The 27678-nt window shown below is 47.4% G+C and overlaps 1 protein-coding gene across 1 annotated transcript in view; it reads left to right on the top strand.

Moving 5' to 3' along the window:
• SVIL (supervillin) overlaps positions 1-14648 on the top strand; it is a 101910-nt gene extending 87262 nt beyond the window's left edge. The window contains exons 25-33 of the mRNA XM_065873054.1: positions 844-995; positions 3269-3374; positions 3996-4203; positions 5488-5621; positions 8479-8634; positions 10167-10310; positions 11567-11691; positions 13408-13563; positions 13659-14648. Of these exons, the coding sequence (XP_065729126.1) occupies positions 844-995; positions 3269-3374; positions 3996-4203; positions 5488-5621; positions 8479-8634; positions 10167-10310; positions 11567-11691; positions 13408-13563; positions 13659-13745 (1268 nt within the window). The 3' untranslated portion in view covers positions 13746-14648. The remainder of the gene's footprint in view (positions 1-843; positions 996-3268; positions 3375-3995; positions 4204-5487; positions 5622-8478; positions 8635-10166; positions 10311-11566; positions 11692-13407; positions 13564-13658) is intronic.
• Positions 14649-27678: the final 13030 nt, after the last annotated feature.

The following is a 27678-nucleotide window of genomic DNA, read 5'->3' as shown; positions in this document are numbered from 1 at the left end:
AAGAGTCCTTGGCACATAGTAGGTGCTCAGTAAGTATCTGCTGAATGAAGAAATGAGAGAAATCTGGAGAGAGATCTACTCCTAAAGGTTGCAGTTTGGGGTCTGAAATACCATCTGAAACGACCACTTGCCCAAAGAACTTTCCGTGACTGCCCTTCAGTGGGGTCTGTGTTCTGTGTGCTGCTGACATGTATCCAGTGCCTGCGAGGTCCCAGACAGTGAGGATAACCAGCCCTTAATCCTGGCTACAGCCCTGGTGGCCGATATCATTTAAATCCCAGATTATTTTGTGAAAGCCATAGGTCAGCAATTTCTCTCTCCCCTTTCTGACACAACTTGGAGACTTCAAAGCGGTTTTTTTTACTAGAATAGTCTTAGCAGACTGCATTTTCCCCTTCGTGCTTAAAGCTGGCCCAGCAGTCGTTTGCAGTGTCTTTCCTCCCCCAGCTAATCTTCTGCCAAAGGATGGTGTAATGTGGAAAATGCGTCTGTGTCTTCGGGAGCCCTTGACCCTGCTCTGGCGTCCCCACTTTTCTCTGTCACACACTTGGATGGTCTGCCACCTCCCCCAGGATGACAGGTGTTTGTCTTAGGGTATCAGGAGGGCCCTGGAGATCATTTTTCTCCAGTTTGGAGGCTCAGGATCCGTTCGCTAGAAGAAAGGCGGTTTCTCTCTCCTCCGAAGCCACGATCGACGTTCCCTCCAGCTGTGAATGCCTTTTCTCCCCAGCGCTGCGCCTCTACTGTCCATCCTCACAGGGCCTGGAGGCCTGAGCTGGCACTGGCTCTCCTTGGGCTTTGCCTGCTGCTCACCCCGCCCTCTGCTCTCGTGTGTGTCCGCAGTGGGAAGTCGGCAGAAGGGCGAGCACCCGGTCAGGGTGGTCGGCAAAGAGAAGCGTGTCTACTTCTTCTGGCAAGGCCGGCAGTCGACTGTGAGTGAGAAGGGCACGTCGGCTCTGATGACGGTGCAGCTGGACGAGGAAAGGGGAGCCCAGGTAAGTCCTGGAGGCAGATGCGCCGGAAATGAGGGAGCTGGCCTTTCCGGGAGCCGGAGGGTGTGTGGCCTGGTCCCCTAAACACAAAGACAGTATCGTCCAAAGCCCCTTTAGTCCTGGTCTGGCTTCTCCAGGTGTCAGGGTCTGCCTCATCTTTCATCTCCCCACCCCCTCACCAGGAAGGCAGACCTCTCGCCATAGGACCTTAAAGTACACCTGCAAATAGTAAATCCACAAAACAAGTGCAGGGAGCCCATGGGTGGTTTTTATCTTAAGTTTCCACTGGACTGATCATCAAGGAACTAAAACAAAGAGATGCCATTTTCCACGCCTCAAATGGCGGAGGTTTTTAAAGAACAGATCCAGGGCTGGCAGGGATTCAGTAGGATGGGTGCCCGTGCCTGCTTCCACTGAGAAGTGTAAACTACCCATCCTGAAAGCAACCACGGCTTAGGAACCTTGAGATGCTCATACACTTTGATCAGTGATTCCACTTACACAAACCCATCCTAAGGAGGTATCAGGGACTGATGTAAACATCGAGTCCGCCCACCATCTGCGTTCCTCACAGCAGCCTGAGTGATTTTTCTAGGAAACGTCAGATGGTGCCCCTCCTTGTCCTTCATCACACTCGGACTACCATCCGAGGGTCTCCCCGGGGGTCAGCCCTGCACCCCGCTCCAACCTCCCTCTTCTTGCACCTGGTCAGGCCACTCCCACCTCCTTGCAGTTCCTAGACACACCTCTTTCCGCCCCCCCCCCCCACCCCAGGGCCTTTGCACTGATTCCGCGGCCTGGAACACTCCCCCTGAAACCTTACACGATTCGGGTTTCTGTTTGAATGTCGCCTCCATGTTTTATCCACATCCCTCCCCATTTTCCCGTCCTTCTCTGTCCCTTCGCTCTGCTTTATTTTTTCATAGCACTTATACCTACGTAAAACAACATTCATTTTGTTTACTTATTTTATTCTTTGTCTTCCCCGTGAGCATGAAAGAGACTCTGTCTGTCCTGGTCTTACCCACCGTTATAACCCCAGGGCCTGCATGACGCCTGGCAGGTACCACTACCCCAAGTCAAGGTTTTGAAAGCATTTCTTTTTAATGTTTTGTCCCTTCCTTTATTACCAGTAATTAAGAGTTAACTCTGGGGTTTGGGGGACCATAACACCCTGTGCAGATCCTTTTACTGTCTTGGATGAATAGTTAAAACTAACATCAGGAAAGAGAACAGAGGAATTTTCTCCAGAAATAGATCCACACTCACTCAGCCTTCCAGGTTCCTAAGAACCAGTCCTCTTCCCTAAAAAGTGTTTAATGCACATGTTCCACTATGGACTGTATTTTCCAAATAGCTTTCAGGGACAAACAGTTGTTCATTTATTCCTCATAGTGGATCATTTCAACTCTTTTTTTCCCCTCTTTTTCTCGTAAAGGCTGTGAACGAGTATGTTTTATCTTGCCTTCAAAATCATCCTTAGAGTTCTGAGTCTTAATCTAATTGGAGCATTTAATTTTTTTTAACAATCCAACGGATGGAAAAAATCACTGCAGAAATAGAAAACACTGCCACAGGATGGCTCTTAATGACACAGAAGGGGCCCTGAGATAAGTTTTAACTCATGGTGAGAAATGTGTCCTACCTTTCAACGCTCCCCGACCGCCAGGCTCAGTAAACACTTCCTTGTCTAAGGGGATAGACCTTGGCAAAGTGAGAGTCAGCTGACTCGGCCCTACGTACGTTCCTGTTAGCTGCGTCTCACGCCGACGTGTGACTGTTGTGTTGACGGAGGCGCCGCGGAGTGACAGGCCCTGTGAGTGGACCAGAGCCTGCAAGAGACAGTTCCTTTCCCCGGAGTCACTAAGTCAGTGATTAGTCATTCTCACTGCTGAGAGATTTTCTTTATTAAAAACATGTTTAAATTATTAATCACGTTATATCCGTACCGTGGAACACGACCATTAAAATATCAAAATTCACGTTAAGAATCTTACGTGATGACAGAAAAACGTCAGCTGAAGGAAATCTGGGGATAAAGCAACATAAAAAACAGCGATACTATTTGGGAAAAATGTATACCTGAAAAATACTTTGTATTATAGGAAAGCTACACGCCAGAACTGTAGTAGCGTTCTCGATAAATCACAGTAGTATCAGTGGCTTTTATTTGTACTTCTCAGTATTTTTCAGATTTTCGACAACAGGCACGTGTTATTTTTATGACTCCCCAAAACCAGGACACGTGGCTCACTATAATGTGTTTAAATCGGAAGGTCCAGGTCCTGCAGGGCAAGGAGCCCCCCTGTTTTCTGCAGTGTTTCCAGGGAGGGATGGTGGTCCACTCCGGGAGACGGGAGGAGGAGGAAGACAACGCACAGAGTGAGTCACTTTTGCTGCTGGAATTCGACTCTGTTCTCCTCTCCGGGAAGGTATTTTTATAGGCGTGGGCTTTAGAGTAACTCTTCACGTAGCTGCGGCCTGACGAGCGAAGGCCTCCTGATGTCTGCCTTATAAATCAGCTTCCTGGGTGCCTCTCTCCCCCTTCCTTCCACGGAGTTGCCTTCAGAAAGCAGCTTTGCATGAAGGAGGCCGCAAGATGACTCGACCTTAAACTGGATCCTGGAGGGGGAAAAAAAAAAAAACCAGTGATCTCTTCTAAATTATGAGATTTTTGTTGACCAGCATCCAAAAAACAAAAAAGAAATCATAGTTTCAGAGCCTCTTAAAAAATATGCCTGTTATGACTTACCTAGATCTTTATAAATAAATTATGTAAAACTGGTTTTTCTGCATCGTGCACTCCGGGCAGCCTGCTTCTAACTATAACTCAACAAAAGGGGCTTCCCGGGACTCAGAAAGACCGCAGCCTGGCCTCGCCTCCACCTGCCCCTCCAGACACAGAAAGGAGGCGGGGCGTGGGCTGCCCTGCAGGCTCCCCTTCCCTCCAGGCCCCCTCCCCGCGCCGCCACGTCCTGACTGTGCCACCGGTGCCCCCTGCAGGCGAGTGGAGGCTGTACTGCGTGCGCGGAGAAGTGCCCGTGGAAGGGAACTTGCTGGAGGTGGCCTGTCACTGCAGCAGCCTGAGGTCCAGGACGTCCATGGTCGTCCTCAACGTCCACAAAGCCCTCATCTACCTATGGCACGGATGCAAAGCCCAGGCCCACACGAAGGAGGTCGGAAGGACCGCGGCCAATAAAATCAAGGAACAGTGAGTGCCGTGTGTGTGAGCACCTCTCCCAGGGGCTTCCCGGGTGCAGGCTAAGGGTCCTGAGGTCCCCGTGGACGCCCCGTGTGCCCAGAGGGACTCAACGTGGGGAGCTGAGCCCCACGTGGTCAGGGGCCCTGAAGGTCCAAGTTCATGTGACACGTGTCCAGCCCAAACCTCTCCCCCGTGAGGGCCTCCCCGCTTCCTGAGGACTTACCTGCCTCCGTAAACGGCACAGGACCCCCAGCAGCTTCTCTGAAGGTGTGATTTGGCTTTTGAATTGTCAACCTGGAGTCCTTGGCTATTTAAAGAGAGCAAATTTCAAATATTTAGGGGAGCAGAGTTGGTTGTATCAGAGCAGTGGAAGGTTTAAGGGCATTTAGCCAAAGACAGTTGGGAGACCACCCACTGTGTCAGACCGAGGAACGCCCCCTCCTTCGGGGACAAGTGTGTTTCCCAGCATCCGAGGCAGCTGCCCGAGTGCTGGGGGCCCTTCCTTTCCCAGACAGGCACCCACAGGTGCCCACGACCCAGAGACAGCACACCGTGACAGCGCTAGGTGAGGACCCACCCTGGGGAGGGGAAGGCGGGGAGAGCCCAGAAGAAGCTGTGCCGCCCACCACCTGCCCAGGTGCCTCTGTGCATCCCGGGCAGCCAAAGAGCCCAGTGCCCCCTCGAGCTGAGACCTGGGAGGACCTTGGTGACACCCGTACAGTGGAAAGGAAGAGTCTCCCGGGGCCACACCCCACCAGGTGCCATCTGGTAAAATTCATTCTCTGGGCACCAAAGCGGTGCGGTCAGGGTCTGCTTCCCCGACGGCACACACGTGACCCAGCGCACGTGGAGAGCGGGCGGGGGCGGGGGGCACCTTTCCGTTGTGGACAGCTGTGAAGCGAGATGCTTCATCTCCCGTCGTCATTCTGAGAGCCAGCAAGCTAGATGATAGACAGACAGGGTTCAGCCAGGTCTCACATGGCACTGAGGCCCATCAGGTTCGCCCCTGGACCCCTGAGAAAAAACAAAATGAGTAACGAACACTTACGAGCCGCCGCCTGAAGTCACGCACAGATCTAGGGACCAGGGCCGTGCGAGGCGCCACACCCAGCCCCGGGCCGAGGAACGTCACGGCTTCTCTGTAAGCCGGCCCCTCCCTGCCGCGCACACTCAGGTAGCACAGAGCGGGTTTTGATTCGTTACAAGAATTGTTCTCGTTAGAGAGTGGGAGCGAGCGGGGGACCGGTCTGCAGGTCTGGCTCTGGGCCGCCCTCACTCTCGGGTCTCGTGCAGGTGTCCCCTGGAGGCGGGGCTGCACTGCAGCAGCAAAGTGGCGGTTCACGAGTGTGACGAAGGATCGGAGCCCCCGGGATTCTGGGGCGCCCTGGGCAGGAGGGACCGGAAGGCCTACGACTGCATGCTCCAAGGTAACCCCCGGCCCCGGCGCCCCGGCTCTCTCGGCGCGCGTTTACGCGGGAGCCGCGCCCAGGCCGACGCCTCTGGGGCCAACAAGGAGGCTGAACGATGCGTAAGGCTGATCGTGATGCCAAGGAGAAGCCGCGTGTGTCAGAAAATAGCTACGGGTGACAGAGGTGGAGAGCTAAGAAAGAAAGACTTCTTCCTCCAGGAGAAAATCACACAGGGCTCCGTGGAAGACAGCACGTACCGGAGCCCTGGAGGTGTAGGTGTGGCTTGGACAGAAGTGAAGGAGGGGGGAGATTCCAGGAGGCGAGCTGAGCACAGCGTGAACCTCTGGAACAAGACACTCTCGGTGTAGCCGGCGTCCAGGCTGCAGGGAAACAGTGGGGTTTAAGTGAGAGAGTGGGTCGGTCTTGTCTTTAAATACACAAGATACAGGTCGACATACGTGCAGAATAACATCGGAAAGAAAGCGAACGATCACTAAGCCGTTAAGGCAGGCCAGGCCCTGTCTAAACACCTGCTGGACGTTCACTCACTCAGTGCTCACAACCCAACAAGCTGCCCTGGTCACCGATGGGGAAACTGAGGCCTGGGGTGGTTAACCAGCTTGCCCGGGTTGGATAACAGCGGGATGTCCTCATGACCGCACCACCATACTGCCTTCTCAGCTTTTACAAACTTTTACATAGGTTTTTAAAGTACAGTTGACCCTTGAACAACATGGGGGTTAAGGGCCAACCCCGCATGCGCACACGCGCGCACACACACACACACACACACACACACACACACACACAGTCGAAAATCCACATGTAACTTATAACTCCCACCAAACTTCTCTACTCACAGCCCACTGCTGACCGAGAACCTTACCGAGAACATAAAGAGTTACATACAGTTTGCAGGTTATATGTATTAAATACTTACCATAAAGTACGCTGGAGAAAAGCAGATGTTAAGACAATCATAAGGAAGAGGAATTACATTACTGTATCGTATTTATCGATAACGTAAATTTCCATCATGTTTACGAAATGAATCATTTGTCAGTACCTACATCAATATTCTTAGATGATACAAAACACTATAGATGTTATACGTATTACTAACACTAGACATCAAAAGTGAAGATACACGTATGTTCCCATATCTCTTCCCTCTATGTATATGTGTAACTGATTCACTTTGTTATAAAGCAGAAACTAACACACCATTGTAAAGCAGTTATACGCCAATAAAGATGTTAAACAAAAAAAAAGAAAAGATAACGTGAAAAAGAAATTCCTATATACAGGTGTAAACGAAGCAGCAGCAATGTGATTACTTTACAGTCGGCCAGTGTCCCTGATACAATTGCCTCGCAGCAGCCCAGCCTATGCACTAATGAACAGTTATAACATTTTTATGGCATACGGTGTTACAGTCCCCTTCATAATAAAGTACCGGAAACATTGTTACGTTTTTATAAAAATCACTTACCCGTCATGATAGGCTGATACACAGCTTCCCCAATTAGAGAGAGGCATACTGTACGGTAATGTAATTCTCTGAAAGCGAAGGTATAAAACAGTAAGAAAACTAACACATTTTATTTCAACTATCACCTCATGCCTATGTAAGGACAGGCTAGTATCTACGTATGTTTGATGCATTCATGACATACCTAACTTTTCTTACTTTTTTCAATATTTCTAGGCTATTCGGTTTGCCCGCAGGTTTTCTTCAGTGTCACAAATCTCCAAAACATTTTTCCAATATATTTGTTGAAAACTCTCCACGTATTGGACCTGTGTGTACAGTTCAAACCTGTGTTGTTCAGGGGTTAACTGTCCCGCATGTTGACGGTGGGCAATGTTTGAAAGTACAAAGAAACTAAGAAAAAATAAGATCCTTATAATGACGTCTTCCAAAGATGCGAACCAGAATTAACATTTCCTTATGCAGTAAATACTTATTTTTTAAAATAAAATCTGGATAGCATTCTTCATACACACTGTTTTGCAACCTGCTTTTTCCCTTTAATTTATTGTGAACAATTTCCCAAATCCGATTTTAATATTTAGACTTTTAATGGCTGCAGGGTATTTCACGAGTATATCTGCGACTCTCTACTTAGCCTGTGTCCTAGAGTTGGAGAGCTGAGTTCTTTCCAGTTTTCCTCTAACGATAATAAAGTTGCAAATAATTTTCAAAAGAATCAACTGCGTTCATTTCTCGTTAAGGTAAATTCCTAGACACGATCTCCTTTGCTGAAGGTAGTATAAAAGCCTTACAGATCAGCAAGTGTCCCCAGAACACTGGCGCCAAATGCCACTCTCACCAGCAGTTTACAGACGTGCGTTTCACAGCACAATCATGCACTCGGTTACTTTTTCCTGTTTGCCAACATTGATGGTAGAAATTGCTGTAATTTAATGTTTTCAATTAGAATGTTAAATGCTTTCTATATGTATTTTTTAGCCATCTGTACTTCCGTTTAGGTGAATGTTTTCTTTGTGCCTTCACACTTTTTAGATATTTATTGTTTCATTATTATCTTCCTTTACAGACTACTAAGGATATTAACAGGTTTCCGTATTTCCCATCTTGTCACTTGCCTTTTAGTTTTCTTCGGTTGGGGGTGCTTTTTGTAGAATGTAATTTTTCATTTATGCCTAAATCTCTTCTCCTTGAATTACACTTCTTTCATAATTATGATTAAAAAGGCCTTCCCCACCTCCAAGTTCAGATAAACCTCACCTCTTTTTACACTTTACAATGCTTTGATCATTTCACGTCTAACAGACATTAATTCTCCAATCCACCTGGAATTTACTTTGGTGCATATTTTGTCTTTAGCTTTTGTTCTCTTTTCTTTCAAAGATCCTGGAAATTTTAACTTCACACCCCGCCTGTTCATCCTCAGTAGCTCCTCTGGCGACTTCTCAGCCACCGAGTTCATGTATCCAGCCCGAGACCCCTCTGTGGTCAATTCTATGCCCTTCCTGCAGGAAGACCTGTACAGCGCCCCGCAACCAGGTATGGCCCACAGAAGGGGGTAGTCGTGCCGAGCCAGCAGAAGGCACGCCTTCCAAAAGGCTTTTTACTTTTGCATCTAGTAAGCAGTTTTTAATTTGCCAAGTACACTTAATATTATCTCACTTAATCTTTATATTATCTCATTTAATCCTCACACCTCCCCCCCCAAAGGAAGTTGACATCAGTCACATATTATAGTGTAAAAAACTGACCCTCAGTTACTCAACTCACCCAAATTCGTCAGTTAAGAGTAGGTTGAGTGCAACTGTGTCAGGCATGCGTCTCTGCTGTTCTCTCAGCCTTCCCTCCAGCTTGCTGCTTCATAGTCTCCATGTGGCTGCCCCTGCTCCAGCCATCATGTTTCTGTTCAAAACAGAAGGAAGAGTAGGGAAAAGGGCAATGATGATGGCCATGTCTCTCTCTCACCAGATAAAGCAAAAGCTTTCCCAGAAGCCCCCAGCAGACTTCCATTTACATCCCCCTGGCCAGAGCTCTGTCCCATGGCCACCCACCAGCTGCAAGGGAACCTTGCAAGAGTCCAAGGAGCAGGGGGTTGGGAGTATCTGTGGAGTGAGCAAAAGAGCAGTGTCTGCCATGCTGCACAGCAGGGCCAAGGCCCGTGTCTTCTGATTCCAAGGTCAGGGCTGTACCCACTTGACTGCCACCTCAAGGCAGAGGCTGTGCGCTCTTGTCGTGGGACAGTCACAGCCACCAGAGACCAGGCAGTAGAGACAGCTGAGGCTGAGGTCGGCCGCCCCGGCCTCACGGCATCTCTGCTCTCATATTACAAGAGCCTGGAGCGGCACCAGGAACTTCCCGGACCCTGGCAGCCCCGATCACCACCTTAAAACCTCGATGGTGCACGCGGTCGGCCAGTGTCTTAAAAGGGGCTGCTACCGACCTCTCCGTCCTGCGGCTCAGCTGGGGCAGCCTCCGCTGGGCTTTTCAGAATTCTGAGATGCAGGCTACGAAAGGACTCAGGCGGGCTGGGCTGGCGGGTGTGAGAGCCCTTGACCACGTGGAAGAGTCAGGCTGACGGTCTGCTGAAGGGAAAAGGGGGCAACACTTGATTTCCAAAGCCCATTCCTCCCTGAAAGAACCATGGACTTAGATCGCCTGCAAAGCAGTCCTACGTGGGGCATGACCACTGATGACCCAAGGGCCAGCGTGATGTACTTTCAGTACGCATTTTGGGGATCAGCGGCGCTGACAACCCCTTGGGGGTCACGTGTGTCATCTGTCCCACTCTTCTCAACCGGCCAGGACCCAGAGGGCGGCTGCAGGAGGGGCAGAGGGGGAAGGAATGGGGGGAGAGGGAGGAAAGAGCCCACCTCATCAACGCCATCTCTCTGCCTCGAGGCATCTCCTGCTTCACCGTTCAAAGGGCCAAGACATCGGGGGCACCCTCCCTGTGGCCCCGAGTTTACCTGCCAAGTGGATTCTCGCACTGACCGAGGCGGCAGGGAGGGAGGCGTCGGTTCGCTGTGGGGCAGAGCCCCTGACTAGACGTCTGCTCTGCTCCGCCCTCGCAGCACTTTTCCTTGTTGACAATCACCACGAGGTGTACCTCTGGCAGGGCTGGTGGCCCGTGGAGAACAAGATCACCGGCTCCGCCCGCATCCGCTGGGCCTCGGACCGGAAGAGCGCCATGGAGACGGTGCTGCAGTACTGCCGAGGTGAGGCCGCGGCGGCGGCGGGTGGTGGGGGGGGGGGGCGGCCCGGATACACGCTTCCCTTTCCACGGGTGCCAGCAGCCTGGATAAAGCCGGCAGACAGCCCCGAAACCGACTGCTTTCCCTTGAACTCTTTTGAGGCTTTACTTTTGAGATTAGTACTTTCTCAGCTGCCAGCATGAATGAGATTTCATTTTTCTCTTTCTTAAATTGAAGTAGAGTTGATGTAGAATATTATGTTACAGGTATACAATGTAGTGATTCACAACTTTTAAAGGCTGTACTCCATTTATATTTATTATAGAATATTGGCCTCTACTCCCGGTGTTGTACAGTATACCCTGGTGGCAGACTTTATACCTAATAGTTTGTACCTTTTAACCCACTCCCCCTATCTGGCCCCTCCCCGCTTCAACAAACTAGTGAATATCATTTTTCTCTTTTATATTATGAGGCCGAATAACCTGTCACCCTCGAGGTTAACGGCCGAGTTGTGGGATGCCTGGCCTGGTTAAAACCCTTCTGCACTCAGGGTCAATCATGCTGTGGGACACCAGGCCCCATCCACGCACTGTCCACACGCAGTGTCACCCCCGTCGGAGGGTAGAGGGCGCCCCCCCATGGCAACTTTTCTGTCATCTGTTACTCTGTTTAGTGTTTTACCTAAGTCAATTCATGGCTCTTCTACTATACCATCCACCTAAAACGTCTGGTCTTTTATATAAAACGAAGATGCCAGTGATTAATTTCTTACCTGAAATTTTAAGATTTCATTGATTAGTATTACTGAATATACACAGCTGATTTTCTCTTGGAAAGCTCTTTCGTAAAAAATAACTTAATAAACTTCCCACCAAATGTTTAAGCTAAAGTAGCTTGTAAAATGCTGCCATTAGCTGGTAATTCACACCGAACTCAAGGCTGGGTTAGGCAATCAGAGGAATACTTCACAGGTGAGTCCAGGAGGGACGGTCCCACCCAGACGCCAGAGAGGCTTGCTTTTCTCCCATCCAGGGACCCAGAAGTGTTTGTTGGGTTCAGCAAGTTCAAAGTCAGGTCGATCCCATGCAATTTCAGCCACAGTCACACGCATGAAATTAACATTTTTTGTAAACATCGTGGCGGGGAGGGGCTACAAACGCATAACTTCCATTTTAACCCTTAAGTCAAGAGATGCAAACGGAAAAAATTACAGGGGAAAAGCCAGGGCCATCGGGGCCATGCTGGGTCTGTGACATCTGCCTTCTGTGTGACCGCAGGAAAAAACCTCAAGAAGCCGCCCCCCAAGTCTTACCTCATCCACGCCGGTCTGGAGCCCCTGACCTTCACCAACATGTTTCCCAGCTGGGAGCACAGAGAAGACATTGCAGAAATCACAGAAATGGTGAGCACGCCCCTTCCCCGTCCAGGGGGCCCCCTGCCTTCCGGGCTGTGGGAGGACCTCACCTGGGAGAAGCAGCCAATTGCATCTCACGTGGGAACACGTTTCCTTGGTCACAACACGTTCACCAGTCTCGCAGAATCAGCTCAGGAAGAGGAGGGGCCTAAGGAGAAGTCAGTGGACATATTTTAGTAATCTACACACGGCTTACGTTCTGTCTCTTAAACGCAAAGGTGAGTTTAATTAATTTGGAGCAGCCGTCTCTTCCTCCTGTTATAGCTGAAGATCCGCTGCTTCTCCGAGTCCATATGAGGCACCGCAAAAGCGCCCCGGGTCTCAGACCCCAACCTTGGGTCAGAGGAGACGCGAAATAAGCCCGTGGGGAAGTCCCTGCTCGGCCGCGTTAGGGAGTGGAGGTGTTGTGAGCCCGTCCTGAGGGGGATATGGCTCGTCATGAGCCAGAGCGTTGCCCTTTCCAGCTGCACCGAAAAGAGGAAGCTTACTGCCGCTGTGTACAATTTCTCAGTGTATGAGCTTTGAACGCTGCTTGCAGTAGCAATCCCAAGGGCATTTTTGGTGTTGCGGGAGACAGGTTTGTTCCGTTCAGACTTTCTCACTGTGTAGGAGGAGGGCCACTTCCCTGGCAGAGATGACGTGGAGGGGTATTTGATAGGAGGTCTGGATAAGTTTAAACAAACAGCAAAAGTGTGCCGCTTCTCGACCACGGAGAGGGCCTGCTTCATCTCTGCTGGTGGCCCTAAGCTCGCTCCCTGGAGCCCAGTGGACTTGACCTTCACAGACGGGGGCTCAGGCCGCCCGGGAGCCGACAGGCCCCGTTGCTGCGGTCCAAGTTCAATTACATGAATCACTGCCGTTGTCCCGTGTGCCCTGCAGACCCCCGGGGGCTGGCCGGGGGGCTCTGGGGAGTCCTGTACAGCCTGCGGGCCATCGGCCAGGTCGTGATGAGAATTCACTAAGGGCCGCTCTGTGCCAGGCACTGCTCCGAACACCGCACTCAGCTTCGCCTTTAATTTTCACAACAGTCCACTAAGATCCAGCTGCTTCTTACCCCATTTCACCGGCGAACTAGCCGAGGCATGGACACTCGGAGAAGCGCGCCCCGATCTCTGACGCGTTCCCTCCGCCACTCGCCCTCGATCCCTGGTCTGTATGCAGCTGAATTCACATCATTCCCCACACACACCTCCACCCAAAGGAGGTGGCCCACTGGGGGGTACCAGGTTTAACAGAGGAAGCTCGTTCACCCGGAATAACCTGTTCAGATGAAATGCACACAGTGGTTTCAAAACAAAGAAGACCTCAATTCAGCGCCAGCAAATTCTAGATGCATTTTCTTACCTCCTTTTTCTACTGACCATTAAGAGATGGGGTCTGAGGGGGTGGAGGCGGTGATTCCTTTTAAGGTTAACTGTTTTTAAATATCTGTAAACAAGTTCCATTATTTGCATGCTTCCAGCGTTTCAACTTCACGTTTAATCATCTTCTGGATAACTCACTCGTGTGATAGTCCCTAAACTTTCTCCTGATGTATGTGAAATGCCGTGCAGGTGAGATGGCATCTCAGAGCCTCGTCTCCCTGAGCGGGGTCTCCAGGCTGCCGTGCCGGGGGGCCGGGGGGGCATGTTTTCAGGCACGTGATGAAACGTGTTCAGATGTGGGACACGGAGGTCCCCCTCTCTGCCCCCTCCTCTTCTCCAGGACACGGAAGTTTCAAATCAGATCACCCTGGTGGAGGATGTCTTAGCCAAGCTGTGCAAAACCATTTATCCACTGGCTGACCTCCTAGCCAGGCCCCTGCCCGAGGGAGTTGACCCTCTGAAGCTGGAGATTTATCTCACCGACGAGGACTTCGAGGTAAGCGCTTCTTCAGGTGGGACAGCATTTGAACACAGCATGCGTGGCTTGTCGGAGGGTCCTTTCACTCAGGGCGTTTCTTTCCCTCCTTCCAGTTTGCACTAGACATGACCCGAGACGAATACAATGCACTGCCTGCCTGGAAGCAGGTGAACCTGAAGAAAGCAAAAGGTCTGTTCTGAGTCATGAGATGCTGGAGGAAACCTCTGTTGTCACTTTCAATACTGTTGGACCAGGAAAATGGATGTGTTTTGTTTTTGGAAGCGGGGTATGGCTAGTCCTTTAAAAAATATTTTTACATCTGCGTTTTCGAGACCTGAAGCGATCAGCTCTCCTGCTTGTTTGGGAGTTGTGCATTTTGTAAATGTTCCAGAAAACTCTCTGGAAACACACCTTCCACGATTGAGCAGACGATGTTTATAAGGCATCCGCAGCCCCACGCGCGCTCACGCAGGGGGTCCTCAGCGAAGGCCACGGCACTGCCCTCCTGGTCCTGCTAAGCGCTGCCTGTTATTACTTTTTAAGCGGTTCCCTTTATAAATTGTTATTTTGATAGTTTGTGGATTCTAAATATATATATATTTATATAAACACCGTATAAATCAAATATGTATTTAACAAAGCAATACGTATTCATTCACTTTTAAGGGTTTTTTTCGTGTCAAAATAACATTAAAAGGTAGTTGCTTCTGTTGAATTAGTTCTGCCACCAACGCGTACCTTCACCCACGTTCAGAGGCGCCTCCTTCAGCATTAAGTCGGACTCGTTCCGAGTGCTGCTTCCGGTGCTAAGTTGAACAAAGAACCTATACTTCCAGGCACAGGCTCTTAAGAATCTGTGCGAATCCACCTTTCTACCTTAATATCGCCCCCGAATGTATAGTGCCTTGTGTTATGTACAGTTTATATACAGAAGAGTTTGCTCTGCATTTTTTGACGATGGTTTGGAACATCATCTACAATTTTACGCTGAAATGGTAGAAATTTTAAAAAGAATCTCAATTTCTAATACCTGTTGTAAAAATTAAATGTGTCATTCGGCGATGGAAGACTCCAAAATAAAAGCTTCAGAATAAACACGACTATGAATTGATTAGTTCACACTGAGTTCCTTTCTGAAAAATATTTTTTTGTAAATGTTAACCTAGTACCAATATTCCACGATTCAGTATTAACTGCCGAAACTCTTAATTTAGCTCAGGGCAAGATGTCGTACGAGGCTATAAGGCTAAATAGACAGACATGCGGCCCGTAAAGCAAGCTGTAAGTCCTACGCCGAAGAACATACTTTTGCAAGTCATCATTCAACAGAAGCCCTTTACCCTCAACTGTAGCTGCATCTCAAATTCAAGAGCTCAGCGCCTTTTTAAAAACACTGCAGACACAAGGCATTTAGAAAGCGTTAAAAGCTCCTCACCAGGGCTTCCCTGGTGGCGCAGTGGTTGAGAGTCCACCTGCCGATGCAGGGGACAGGGGTTCGTGCCCCGGTCCGGGAAGATCCCACGTGCCGCGGAGCGGCTGGGCCCGTGAGCCATGGCCGCTGAGCCTGCGTGTCCAGAGCCTGTGCTCCGCAACGGGAGAGGCCACGACAGTGAGAGGCCCACGTACCGCAAAAAAAAACAAAAACAAAAAAAAACAACGCCTCACCAGCTCTTATGTTCTTAAACTCCTAGGTCCAAGGGAAAAAAATTTGAAAAAGAAACTAACACAACATTGTAAAGCAACTACACCCCAATAAAAAGAAAAAGAATATGTATAACTGGCTCACTTTGCTGTACACCTGAAACTAACACAACACTGTAAATCAGCTGTACTTCAGTCAGTCAGTCAAACCCCAAATCCCTGGTTTTGAACAAAGACCACAGAGCCCGCTGTGAGTTACCACCATCCGCCTTGGTCTTAGTTCACACATCGATCACAGAATTTCCTTAAACTCCGTCGCTGACTCATGAGCACCCCCCCCCCCCGCCCCATGCCCCAGGCCTGTGCCGGGTCAGGGGTCTCTACCTGCTCTGGCCCTACCACTTGATGACTGCGTGACATTGGGCAGGCATGGAACTGTCCCATCTCGATCTCTTTTTAAGGAAAAGAAATCAATCCTATAACTGCCCACCTCCCAGGATTGATTCTTGGCGAGGAGGGCTAGATCCCCACTGCTACCAATGTTACCGTCATGGCAGTGGACTTAGGAAAGCAAGAGCGTTGACATTAAGGAACACAGTCACGCACTTAGAAACGACAGGTTCGACCCAAGCAAGTGGAACCTTCCAAAGAAAAAATGTAGAAGGAAAAGTAGAGGGAGCGGTTCAGACTGTGTGTCCCATGGGTAGTAGGCAAAGAGGAGCAGAGGGGGGCGCACAGAGCCAGGAGGACAACCAGTGAGTGTCAGAGAGGCAGGGCTGCCTGCGTCGTGACCGTCCAAGGAAATCACCTGGATCCTTAGATGCACAGAAAGTAACCAGGGCTGTGATAAGAACTTCCAGAGGACAGCCTGCTGTAGGTGTGATGAATAACACAGAGTCATCAGCAATACCCATTACCCCAAACTGTCCCAAATGCTTTAAAACCGCGTACATCCACTGGTACTAAACACTGTCCCCCAGCGCTGTGCTCTGTCTGCCTCTCGCCTCTTCTCTGTAAACAGGGAACCCTGTCTTGCATTTCATAATTACTTCTCGCCTCTTTTCTTGAGCTGTTCCCAACTCTCTCTCTGGCCTGCAGGACTAGATCCTCTCGTATGTGGCTTTGTGATCCTTTTCCCTTCGTAGCAGGACATGACCTTTGCATCCTGGGAAAGGACCCCACCTGAACATATGACATGCTAAATCTCAGCAACTCAACCACCTGGGCTGTACCCCTTCTCCGGTGCCACTCCAAGGCAAACCATCTGGGTAATTTTTTTTTTTCTGCGGTACGCGGGCCTCTCACTGTTGTAGCCTCTCCCGCTCCCTCTGCAGAGCCTCAGGACACACGTGACATCTTGTCTCCACCCAGATATCCGTTCCCCTCTTTAAAAGTCCTTGAGTTCAAAAGCAGCAAATGAAGAAAACACCAACTGTTTTTAATAAAAATTCCCGCAGAAATACAAGCAGGTTCCAAAGGACAGGAGCCATTGCCCCAATATGTCCTTCTCGGGCTGTGCCCGGGTCAGGGTCAAAGACTGCTCAGGAGCCCACTTCATTCTCTCCTTATTTTAAAACTTCAACCCCACTTGTGGCAGAGCTCCCATTCTGGTAAAAGGAGGTGCACTCCAGAAACAGCTTGAGAATCCGTTTTGGCCCTTCACTTTTGTTTTTCTTGCCTTCTGATTATAAAAGTAACACTGTCTGGGCTTCCCTGGTGGCGCAGTGGTTGAGAGTCCGCCTGCCGATGCAGGGGACACGGGTTCGTGCCCCGGTCCGGGAGGATCCCACATGCCGCGGAGCGGCTGGGCCCGTGAGCCACGGCCGCTGAGCCTGCGCGTCCGGAGCCTGTGCTCTGCAACAGGAGGGGCCGCAACAGTGAGATGCCCGCGTACCGCAAAAAAAAAAAGTAACACTGTCTACACAGAGACTTGTAGTACACAAATGTTCACGGCAGCATCATTGATAATAACCCAAACCTGTAAACAGCCCACCTGTCCATTGGCTGAGAAACAGGTAAACAAAACGTGGTACATCCACACAATGAAATACTATCCAACAGCAAAGTGAACAAAGCACTGGTCCACACGGCGACATGCATGGACCTCAGAAACATCGTCATTCAAGGACTGGGAGTTGGGGATTAGCAGACGCAAACTATTATATATAGGATGGGTAAACAACGAGGTCCAACTGTAGAGCACAGGGAACTATGTTCAGTATCCTGAGATAAACCATCATGGAAAAGAAAATGAAAAAATATATGTGTAACTGAATCATTTTGCTGGACAGCATAAATTAACAAAACAAAAAGACAACTCACAGAATATGAGAAAATATTTGCAAATGAAGCGACCAACAGGGGATTAATCTCCAAGATACACAGATAGCTCATACAGCTCTATGTCAAAAAAATAAACAACCAAGTCAGAAAATGAGCAGGAGATCTAAATAGACGTTTTTCCAAAGAAGACATACAGACGGCCAAAAAGCATATGAAAAGATTCTCAACATCGCTAATTATCAGAGAAATGCAAATCAAAACTACACTGAAGTATCACCTCAGACTGGTCAGAATGGCCATCATCAAAAAGTCTACAAACAAATGCTGGAGAGGGTGTGGAGAAAAGGGAACCCTCTTGCACTGCTGGTGGGAATGTAAACTGATAAAGTCACTATGGAGAACAGTACGGAGGTTCCTTAAAAAACTAAAAATAGACCTACCATATGATCCCACAATCCCACTTCTGGGCAGGTATCTGGAGAAAATCATAATTTGAAAAGATGCCTGCACCCCTACGTTCATAGCAGCACTATTTACAGTAGCCAAGACATGGAAGCAACCGAAATGTCCATCGACAGAGGAATGGATAAAGAAGATGTGGCACACATATACAATGGAATATTACTCAGCCATAAAAAAGAACAAAATAATGCCATTTGCAGCAACCTGGATGGACCCAGAGATTATCACACTAAATGAAGTAAGTCATAGAAAGACAAATATATGATATCACTCATATGTGGAATCTAATTTTTTTAAAAATGATACAAATGAACTTATTTACAAAACAGAAACAGACTTAGAGATATTGAAAACAAACTTAGGGTTACCAAAGGGAAGAATGGGGGGAAGGGATAGGATAAATCAGGAGCTTGGGATTAACATACACACACCACTACTATATATAGGATAGATAATCGACAAGGACCTACTGCGTAGCACAGGGAACTCTACTCAATACTCTGTGATAACCTATATGGGAAAAGAACCTGAAAAAGAATGAATATATGTACATGTATAACTGAATCACTTTGCCGTACACCTGAAACTAACACAACATTGTAAATCAACCACACTCCATAACATTTAAATAAATAAACGGGGGGGGGGGGAAGAAACGTCATTCAATGAAAGAAGACGGACACAAAAGGCTACATATTGTTCAATTCCATTATACGGAATTTCCTGAAAAGGCAAACCCATTCAGACACATGAGTGGCGGCTCAAGATGGAGATGGGAGTGAAGGGGACTGGGGATGAGCCCCAGGGAACTTTTCTGGGGGGCGGGGGGCTGACGGAAACAGTCTAGAGCTGGATTCTGGTCGTGGCGGCACAACTCTGCAAAAGCACTGAGCCGTGCACTCACGTGGGCGTATTTTACCGCATCCGATATCACGCCGCGAGGGTGCTGCTTCAGAAAAAGAGTAACACTGATCTATGTGGAAAATGTCAGCATTGTAAGGATATATAATTTAGGGATGGAAAATCATAGCTATTCTTGCTGTTAAAGAAACGATCACTCATGACACTGGTCAAGACAGTAAGGCAGGAACTTCCCTGGTGGTCTGGTGGTTAGGACTCAGCGCTTCCACTGCAGGAGGCCCCGGTTCAATCTCTGGTTGGGGAACTAAGATCCCACAAGCTGTGAGCTGTGCCCCCCCACCCCCCCAAAAAAAGACAGTACGGCAGACGTTACTCAGAACAATCATGATAGGTGTAGGGGCCACTGCTGAAGGGGAGAGAGACTGGGCTCAACTCCAGATACAGAAGGAAGAGTGGGGATTTATAGTGAAGAAGCAGAGGTGGGGTGTGGGCATCAGTGGATGGAGAATCACTAAGAGGAAACATCAGGGTAAGGGGCGGATCTGGTCATATCAACCTAAGAGGACTCTTGCTGAGTGCAGGTCAGGGTGACCAGACACCGCCTCGGGGGATGGTGGAGACACCCGATCAGATATCGAGGGTGATGAGACATCAAGGGTGAGGATCTTGCTACATGTGGGCCTGTCCTGGAGGCCATGCCCGAGGACAGGCTCAGAGTAGCCTGACTCAAGTTGGCCAAAGACAGTGTCTTCATCACCACTTCCCATACACAAGTACTTCAGTGGTTTGATTTACAGTCTTCCAGATTCTTCTTTACATCAACTAACATAGAGATGTGTGCTCACGTTCGGGGTTTTTCCAAGGGAAAACTTGCATTTGCTCCCATCAGCAGTAGCGCTCAGACGCTGGTCTCTGGATGTTGACCGGCCGTGTGTGAGGCTCTGCGGTCACGCGGGGCGCAGTGTGAAGGCCCCGGTCAGCATTCAGTGCTCCTCAGAGGGTGGGCGGCATCCAGCCAGGGCCCAGACGGAGGTTTGGGGATTGGTTTTCAAAGGCCGCTCTTGATCTGAGGTCCGGATCCAGAGTCGGGGCCAGAAGCCTCCAAACAGGCTCTGTGCAAAGCAGATCAGCAGTGTAGTGAGGGACTAGTAAGGGTCAGGGGGACAGTAACACGTCAAGGTCATGATTCACATGCAAACAATGGAGGGTCAAATTGAAAACTGAAATAATCAGAAATTGAATACACTGGTACAGTATTTGACCCAAAGAAAAAGCCCTACTTTACTTCCTCCTTTACTTGTAAGAAGTCAGTGCAGGGGGAGCGATGAAGGTGGAGTTGCTGCAGGACGCGGAGCTCACCTTCCCCCACAGATACGTCAGCGCCGCATCGACACGTGGGACGAGTCGCACAGAATACCCGCTGAACGCTGGCGGAAGACCTCGGACTGCTGAAAGGGCGAGAAAACCTCCACGCACCGGGGTAGGAAAAAAGAAAGAAAGGAAGAAAGGAATCGGGATGGGACCTGTGCCCGGGGGAGGAAGCTATGGAAGAGGAGACGGGGAGAGCAGCCAGGACACAGGGGAGCTTCAGAGCCTCAGAGGAGGGCACGGCGGCCGGTCTGCGGCAGCCAGAGCAGAGGGAGAACCGCACAGTCAGTGCTGCCGCGCTGCATTCCCCAGCCTGAGGCGCGAGTCCGCCGGTGCAGGTGGGGGCTGGGGGCTGGAACTCGGGCTTCGGAGGTCGGACCCAGAGAGGGGACTTGGGTTGGCTGTGCAGACGCAGCCCGGGCAGGCTGGCATCTGGTGCAACCGCACCTGAGGGTGTGGACAGAGGAAGCATGGGCCGCCTTAGAGGCCAGGCGCGATTGTTTGGGGGGTGCACGAAGGAAGGGGTGGGACCCGGATTGTAGCCTTTTTCCCTGTGCACGCACTCGCAGAGGGCAGGACGCTGCCTGCACGGGTTCCGGGAGTGGTCGAGAGCCACCTCCACTCCCATCGCATGCTCCGCGGGCAGGCCTGGGCCTCCACAGCCACCCAGAACCCCAGGACTGGGCACCAGCCACCACGTCTGCACACCCCCGATCAAGGAGATAGTAGTGATCAGTACATGCTGAGGAAGTAGGCGACGGGCATCGATACAGAAAACAGCCCTGGGCTGCCCTGGGGGAGCAGTGGTTGGGAGTCCGCCTGCCGATGCAGGGGACGCGGGTTCGTGCCCCGGTCCAGGAAGATCCCACGTGCCAGGAGCGGCTGGGCCCGTGAGCCATGGCCGCTGGGCCTGCGCGTCCGGAGCCTGTGCTCCGCAACGGGAGAGGCCACAACAGTGAGAGGCCTGCGTACCGCAAAAAAAAAAAACAAAAAAAACAGCCTTCATACCAAATATATTAAACCCACACAAGCTACACAGGGTCACTCCCAAATATAAACAGCCCTCCAAGACCACAGTAGATAATTGCTTCTCCTAAACTCACAGAGTAAGAGAAAGATGAGTGAAATGAAGAAGCAGGGGAACCACTACACCAGCGAAAGGACCAAGAGAATTCCCCAGAAATAACCAACATTGAAACAGACCTCTTCAGTTTAATAAACACCAATTTCCAAAAGGAGATAATGAAAATACTGAAGGAATTAAGAAAGGCTATCGACAGAAAGGCAGATTACTGTAAAAAGGAACTAGAAGATATAATGAGTAAGCAAGAAAAATTAGAAAACCCATTTGCAGAGATGAAAGCTAAGCTAAAGGCAATGAACAGCAGAATTAATAATGCAGAAGAAAGAAGAAGTGACCTGGAAGATAGAATAATGGAAATCACCCAATCAGGATAGCCAACAGAAAGCCAAATTAAAAAAAAAAAAAAAAATGAAAGCAATATGAGACCTATGGGATAATATAAAGTGTGCCAATCTACGTGTAATAGGGATTCCAAAAGGAGAAGAAAGAGAAAAGGGGATCCAAAATGTATTTGAAGAAATTATGGCAGAAAACTTCCCAAACCTAAAGAAGAAAACAGGTCCAGGAAGCACGGAGGGTCCCAAACAAAATAAACCAAAACAGACCTACACCAAGACATATTATAATAAAAATGGCAAAAGTTAAAGATAAAGAGAGGATTCTAAAGGCAGCAAGAGAAACACAAAGAGGTAACCCCCGTAAGGCTATCAGCTGACTTCTCTACAGAAACGTTGCGGGCCAGAAGGGAGTGGCTAGGTTTATTCAAAGTCCTGAAAGGGAAAAATTCTCCAGCTTAGGGTACTCTACCCAGCAAGATTATCATTTAGAATAGGAGGAGAGTTAAAGAGTTTCTCAGACAAGCAAAAACTAAAAGAGTACAGCAATACTAAACCTGTTCTAAAGGAAATATTGAAAGGTCTTTTCTAAACAGAAAACAAGTAAGAATCTATACCAAAGAGGAAGTCACAATTGGAAAGAAAATCACTTAAATGAGCCAGTACACAGATTAAAAAAACAAAAATCAAATCAAAAAATTTCTATGAAAGTGATGATAACCACAATGAACAGCAGAAGGACAAACACGAAGGTGTAAAAGAGGACGCGTCAAAATCATAAAGTGAGGGGGAGAAGGGTAAGAAAATGTAAATTTTTTTTTTCCTAGAATGTGTTTGAGCTTATATGACTGCCAGTCTAAGGCAAGTAGATAATAGGAAGGGATTAACATACTTGAAAAGCAGGGTAACCACAAATTAAAAACATAAAATAGATTCACAAAATGAAAAAGAAAAGAACATAAGTATAATAAAAAAAAAAATCATCAAACCACAATAGGAAAAAGAAAAAGAGACAAGGAAGAAGTCTAAAATCAGTGCAAAAACAAGGTTTAAAATGGCAATAAATACATATCTATCAATAATTACCTTAAATGTCAATGGACTAAATGCTCCAATCAAAAGACACAGAATGGCAGACTGGATTTAAAAAAAAAAACTGGAACCTACGATATGCTGCCTACAAGAGACATACTTTAGGGCAAAGGACACATATATATTGAAAGTGAGGGAATGGAAAAAGGTATTTCATGCAAACAAAAATGACAAGAAAGCAGAGGTAGCAATACTCATATCAGACAAAATAGACTTTAAAACAAAGGCCATAAAGAAAGATAAAGAAGAACACTATATAATGATAAATGCATCAATACAAGAAGAGGATTTTACACTTGTCAACATATATACCCCTAATATAGGAGCACCCAAATACAACAAATGCGAACAGACATAAAGGGAGAAATTGATAGAAATACAATAATAGTAGGAAACTTTAACACCCCGTTCACATCAGTGCACACATCTTCCAGACAGAGAATCAATAAGGCAACAGAGATCCTAAATGATACAACAGAACAGTTAGACTTAATTGATATTTTCAGGACATTACATCCAAAAAAACCAGAATATACATTCTTTTCAAGTGCACATGGAACACTCTCTAGGATTGACCACATACTAGGGCACAAAACAAGCCTCAACAAATTTTAAGAGTATAGAAATTATCTCAAGCATGTTTTCTGACAACAACGACATGAAACTAGAAATTAACCACAGAAAAAGAAATGAGAAAAAAATGATTACATGGAGACTAAACAACAAGCTACTAAAACACCAATGGATCAAAGAGGAAATCAAAGAGGAAATTTAAAAATACCTTGAGACAAATGACAATGAAACTACAACTATACAAAATCTATGGGACGCAGCAAAAGTAGTTCTTAGAGGGAAGTTCATAATGATACAAGCCTTCCTCAAAAAACAAGAAAAATCTCAAATAAACAACCTAACCTACCACTTAAATAATTAGAAAAAGAAGAACAAGCAAAACCTAAAGTCAGCAGAAGGAAGTAAATAATAAGGATCAGAGAGGAAAAAAATAAAATAGAGATTAAAAACAATAGAAAAAAAAAGCAATAAAACCAAGAGCTGGTTCTTTAAAGGGTAAACAAGACTGACAAACCTCTGGCCAGGCTCACCAAGAAGAAAAGAGAGAGAACCCAAATAAACAAAATAAGAAATGAAAATGGAGAGAGAACAACTGATACTGCAGAAATACAAAAAATCACGAGGGAATACTATGAACAATTATATGCCAACAAATACAACAACCCAGAAGAAATGGACAAGTTTCTAGAAACATACAGCCCACCAAAACTGAATCAAGAAGAAACAGATAATTTGAACAGACCAATCACCAGAAGTGAGAGAGAATCTGTAATTAAAAAAAAAAAACATAAAAAAACTCCCTACAAACAGAAGTGCAGGACCAGGTGGCTTCACAGCGGAATTCTACCAAACACAGAAAGAAGAACTTATACTGATCCTTTTCAAACTCTTCCAAAAAACTGAAGAGGAGAGAACACTCCCAAAGACATTCTATGAAGCCACCATCACCCTGATACCAAAACCAGACAAAGATACCACCAAAAATGAAAAATTACAGGCCAATATCTTCGATGAATATATACACAAAAATTCTCAACAAAATATTAGCAAACTGAATCCAACAACACATAAAAAAGATCATACACCAGGACAAAGTGGAATTCATCCCTAGTTCACAAGGATGGTTTAGCATATGCAAATCAATCAATGTAATACACCACATAAACAAAAAAGACAAAAACCACATGATCACCTCAACAGATGCAGAAAAAGCATTCAACATTCATTCATGATAAAAAAAAAAAAACTCTTACCAAAGGCGATATAGAGGGAACACATCTCAATATAATAAAAGCTATTTATGACAAACCCACAGCCAATATAATACACAATGGTGAAAAGCTGAAAGCCTTCCTGCTAAAGTCTGGAACAAGACAAGGATGCCCACAATCACCTCTTCTATTCAACATAGTATTGGAAGTCCTACCCACAGCAATCAGACAAGAAAAAGAAAAGTTATTCCAATTGGAAGGGAAGAGGTAAAATTGTCACTATATACAGATGATATGATACTATATATAGAAAACCCTGAGAACTCCCCACGAAAACTACCAGAACTGATAAACGAATTCCGCAAGGTAGCAGGATACAAGATTAACATAGTTATCAGTTGCATTTCTTTACACCAAAAATGAAATATCAGAAACGGAATGTAAAAAAAATTGCACACCCCCCCGCAAAAAACATACATGGGAATAAACCTGGCCAAGGAGGTGAAAGGCTTATATGCTGAGAACTATAAAATTGCACCTATAAAATTGCAGTAGTAAAGGAAATTGAAGATGATTCAAAGAAATGGAAGAAAGATACCCCATGCTCTTGAACTGGAAGAATTAATATTGTTAAAATGGCAATACTACTCAAAGCAATCTACAGATTTAACACAATCCCTATCAAATTACCCATGACATTTTTCACAGAACTAGAACAAATAATCCAAAAATTTATATGGAACCATAAAAGACCCAGAAATGCCACAGCAATCCTGAGGGGGGATAACAAAGCAGGAGGCATAACTCTCCCAGAATTCAGACAATACTACAAAGCTACAGTAATCAAAACAGTGTGGTACTGGTACAAAAACAGAATATACGGATCAACGGAACAGAACACAGAGCACAGAAATAAACACACACCTACGGTCAATCTTCAACAAAGGAGGCAAGAATATAAAATGGGAAAAAGACAGTCTCTTTAGCAAGTGGTGCTGGGAAAGTTGGACAGCTGCATGTAAGTCAGTGAAGTTAGAACACACCCTCACACCATGCACAAAAATAAACTCAAAATGGATTAAAGACATATATAAGACATGGCACCATAAAACTCCTAGGAGAGAACATAGGCAAAACATTCTCTGACATAAATCATATCAGTGTTTTCTTATGTCAGTTTCCCAAGACAATAGAAACAAAAAGAAAAATAAACAAATGGGACCTAATCAAACTCAGAAGCTATTGCACAGCAAAGGAAACCATGAACAAAACGAAAAGACAACCTTTGGACTGGGAGAAAATATTTGCAAATGATGTGACTGACAAGGGCTTAATTTCCAAAATATACAAACAGCTTATACAACTCAACAATAAAAAAACAAACAACCTAATCGAAAAATGGGCAGAAAACCTAAATAGACATTTCTCCAAAGAAGACATACAGATGGCCAATAGGCACATGTAAAGCTGCTCAACATCACTAATTATTAGAGAAATGCAAATGAAAACTACAGTGAGGTACCAGCTCACACTGGTCAGAATGGCCATCATTAACAACTCTACAAATAACAAATGCTGGAGAGGGTGTGGAGAAAAGGGAACCCTCCTACGCTGTTGGTGGGAATGTAAGTTGGTGCAGCCACCATGGGGAACAGTATGAAGTTTCTTCAGAAAACTGAAAATACAGCTGCCAATATGATCCAGCAATCCCACTCCTGGGCATACATCTGGACAAAAGTATAATGCAAAAATATACATGCACCCCTAATGTTCATAGCAACGCTATCCACAATAGCCAAGACATGGACACAACCTAAATGTCCATCGACAGATGAATGGATAAAGAGGATGTGGCACATATATACAATGGAATATTACTCAACCGTGAAAAAGAACGAAATAATGCCATTTGCAGCAACATGGATGGATCTAGAGGTTACCATACTAAGTGAAGTCAGAGGAAGACAAATATGATATCGCTTGTATGTGGAACCTAAATTATGACACAAATGAACTTATCTATGAAACAGAAATGCACTCACAGACAGAGAGATCAGACTTGTGGTTGCTGGGGGTGTGGGGGGTGGGAGGGTGGTACAGAAAGGGATGGAGTGGGAGTTTGGGATGAGCAGATGCCAACTATTATATATAGGATGGATCAACAAGGTCCTACTGTAGAGCATAGGGAACTATACCTAGTCTTCTGGGATAAACAGTAATGGAAAAGAATATAAAAAAGAATGTACATATGTATAACTGAGTGACTTCGCTGTACAGAAGAAATTAGCACAACACTGTAAATCAACCATACTTCAATAAAATAAAGAAAAAAAGTACCCAATTCACCCACCCGTCCCCCAAACCCATTGCCTTCCACGTCGGAGGCTAAGATACCCGGCGGGGCTGTGGGTGCTGGAAACACAGTACCCGGGGCGGGGGGGGGGGGGAAGTTGGGGGGGTCATCCAAGGCAAGGAGCGCAGGCCCCGGACTCTCCGGTGCCCGTCCCTGTCCTGCCCCTTACAGCTGTTGACCTTGAGCAAATTCCTCACCCTCTCTGTGCCCCAGCTTTATTCCCACCCACAGGATGGGGTTGCCGATGGCAGTACCCTCCCCACATAAGGTTGTAGGAAATAACAGACTGGGTGCCAGCGAGTGCTTCCCGCGTGGCAGCAGCGGGGGAAGGAGAAGCTGAATCGCCTTGCCTTCTAGGAGAAAGGACCTGTCAGTCTGGGGAATAATTCAGAACTCACTCGGAGAACAAAAGAGGCTTCTCATCTCTGTGCACTTGGAGGAGGTAATAGAGACCCTGGGCGGGAGGGGTGGCGGTGCCAGGCCTCGCGGGGGGGCGGGGGGGTCTTCGCACAGCAGACCTGTAACTGCGCCAAAGCCCGCCATCTCTATCGGCGCCCCCCCCCCCCCCCGCAGCCCCAAGCAGGCGCGCAGCTTAAGGGAGAAAACAGCGCTCGCTATGCACAAACCCACGCCCAGACAGAGCGCTTCCCCCAGCGCCCCCCAGGGTGGAAGGGCTTCAGCGCCCCCGGGATAGGTGAGACCTCATTCCCGAGGGCCAGTCAAGCCTGAAATTTCTTCTTTAACACTGAATTTAACCCAGGGGTGATGTCTTAGGGGGAGATGTTTGCTGTTATATCCAAATGGTCCAATGGCCAATTTATATTAATTTTGAAATAACGTGTCAATTGCATTCTTCCGGCTGAAAAGCCA

The sequence above is a fragment of the Phocoena phocoena genome, chromosome 2, assembly GCF_963924675.1.
Source record: "Phocoena phocoena chromosome 2, mPhoPho1.1, whole genome shotgun sequence".
Lineage (NCBI taxonomy): Eukaryota > Metazoa > Chordata > Mammalia > Artiodactyla > Phocoenidae > Phocoena > Phocoena phocoena.
This window is presented reverse-complemented; position numbering and strand designations above follow the sequence as displayed.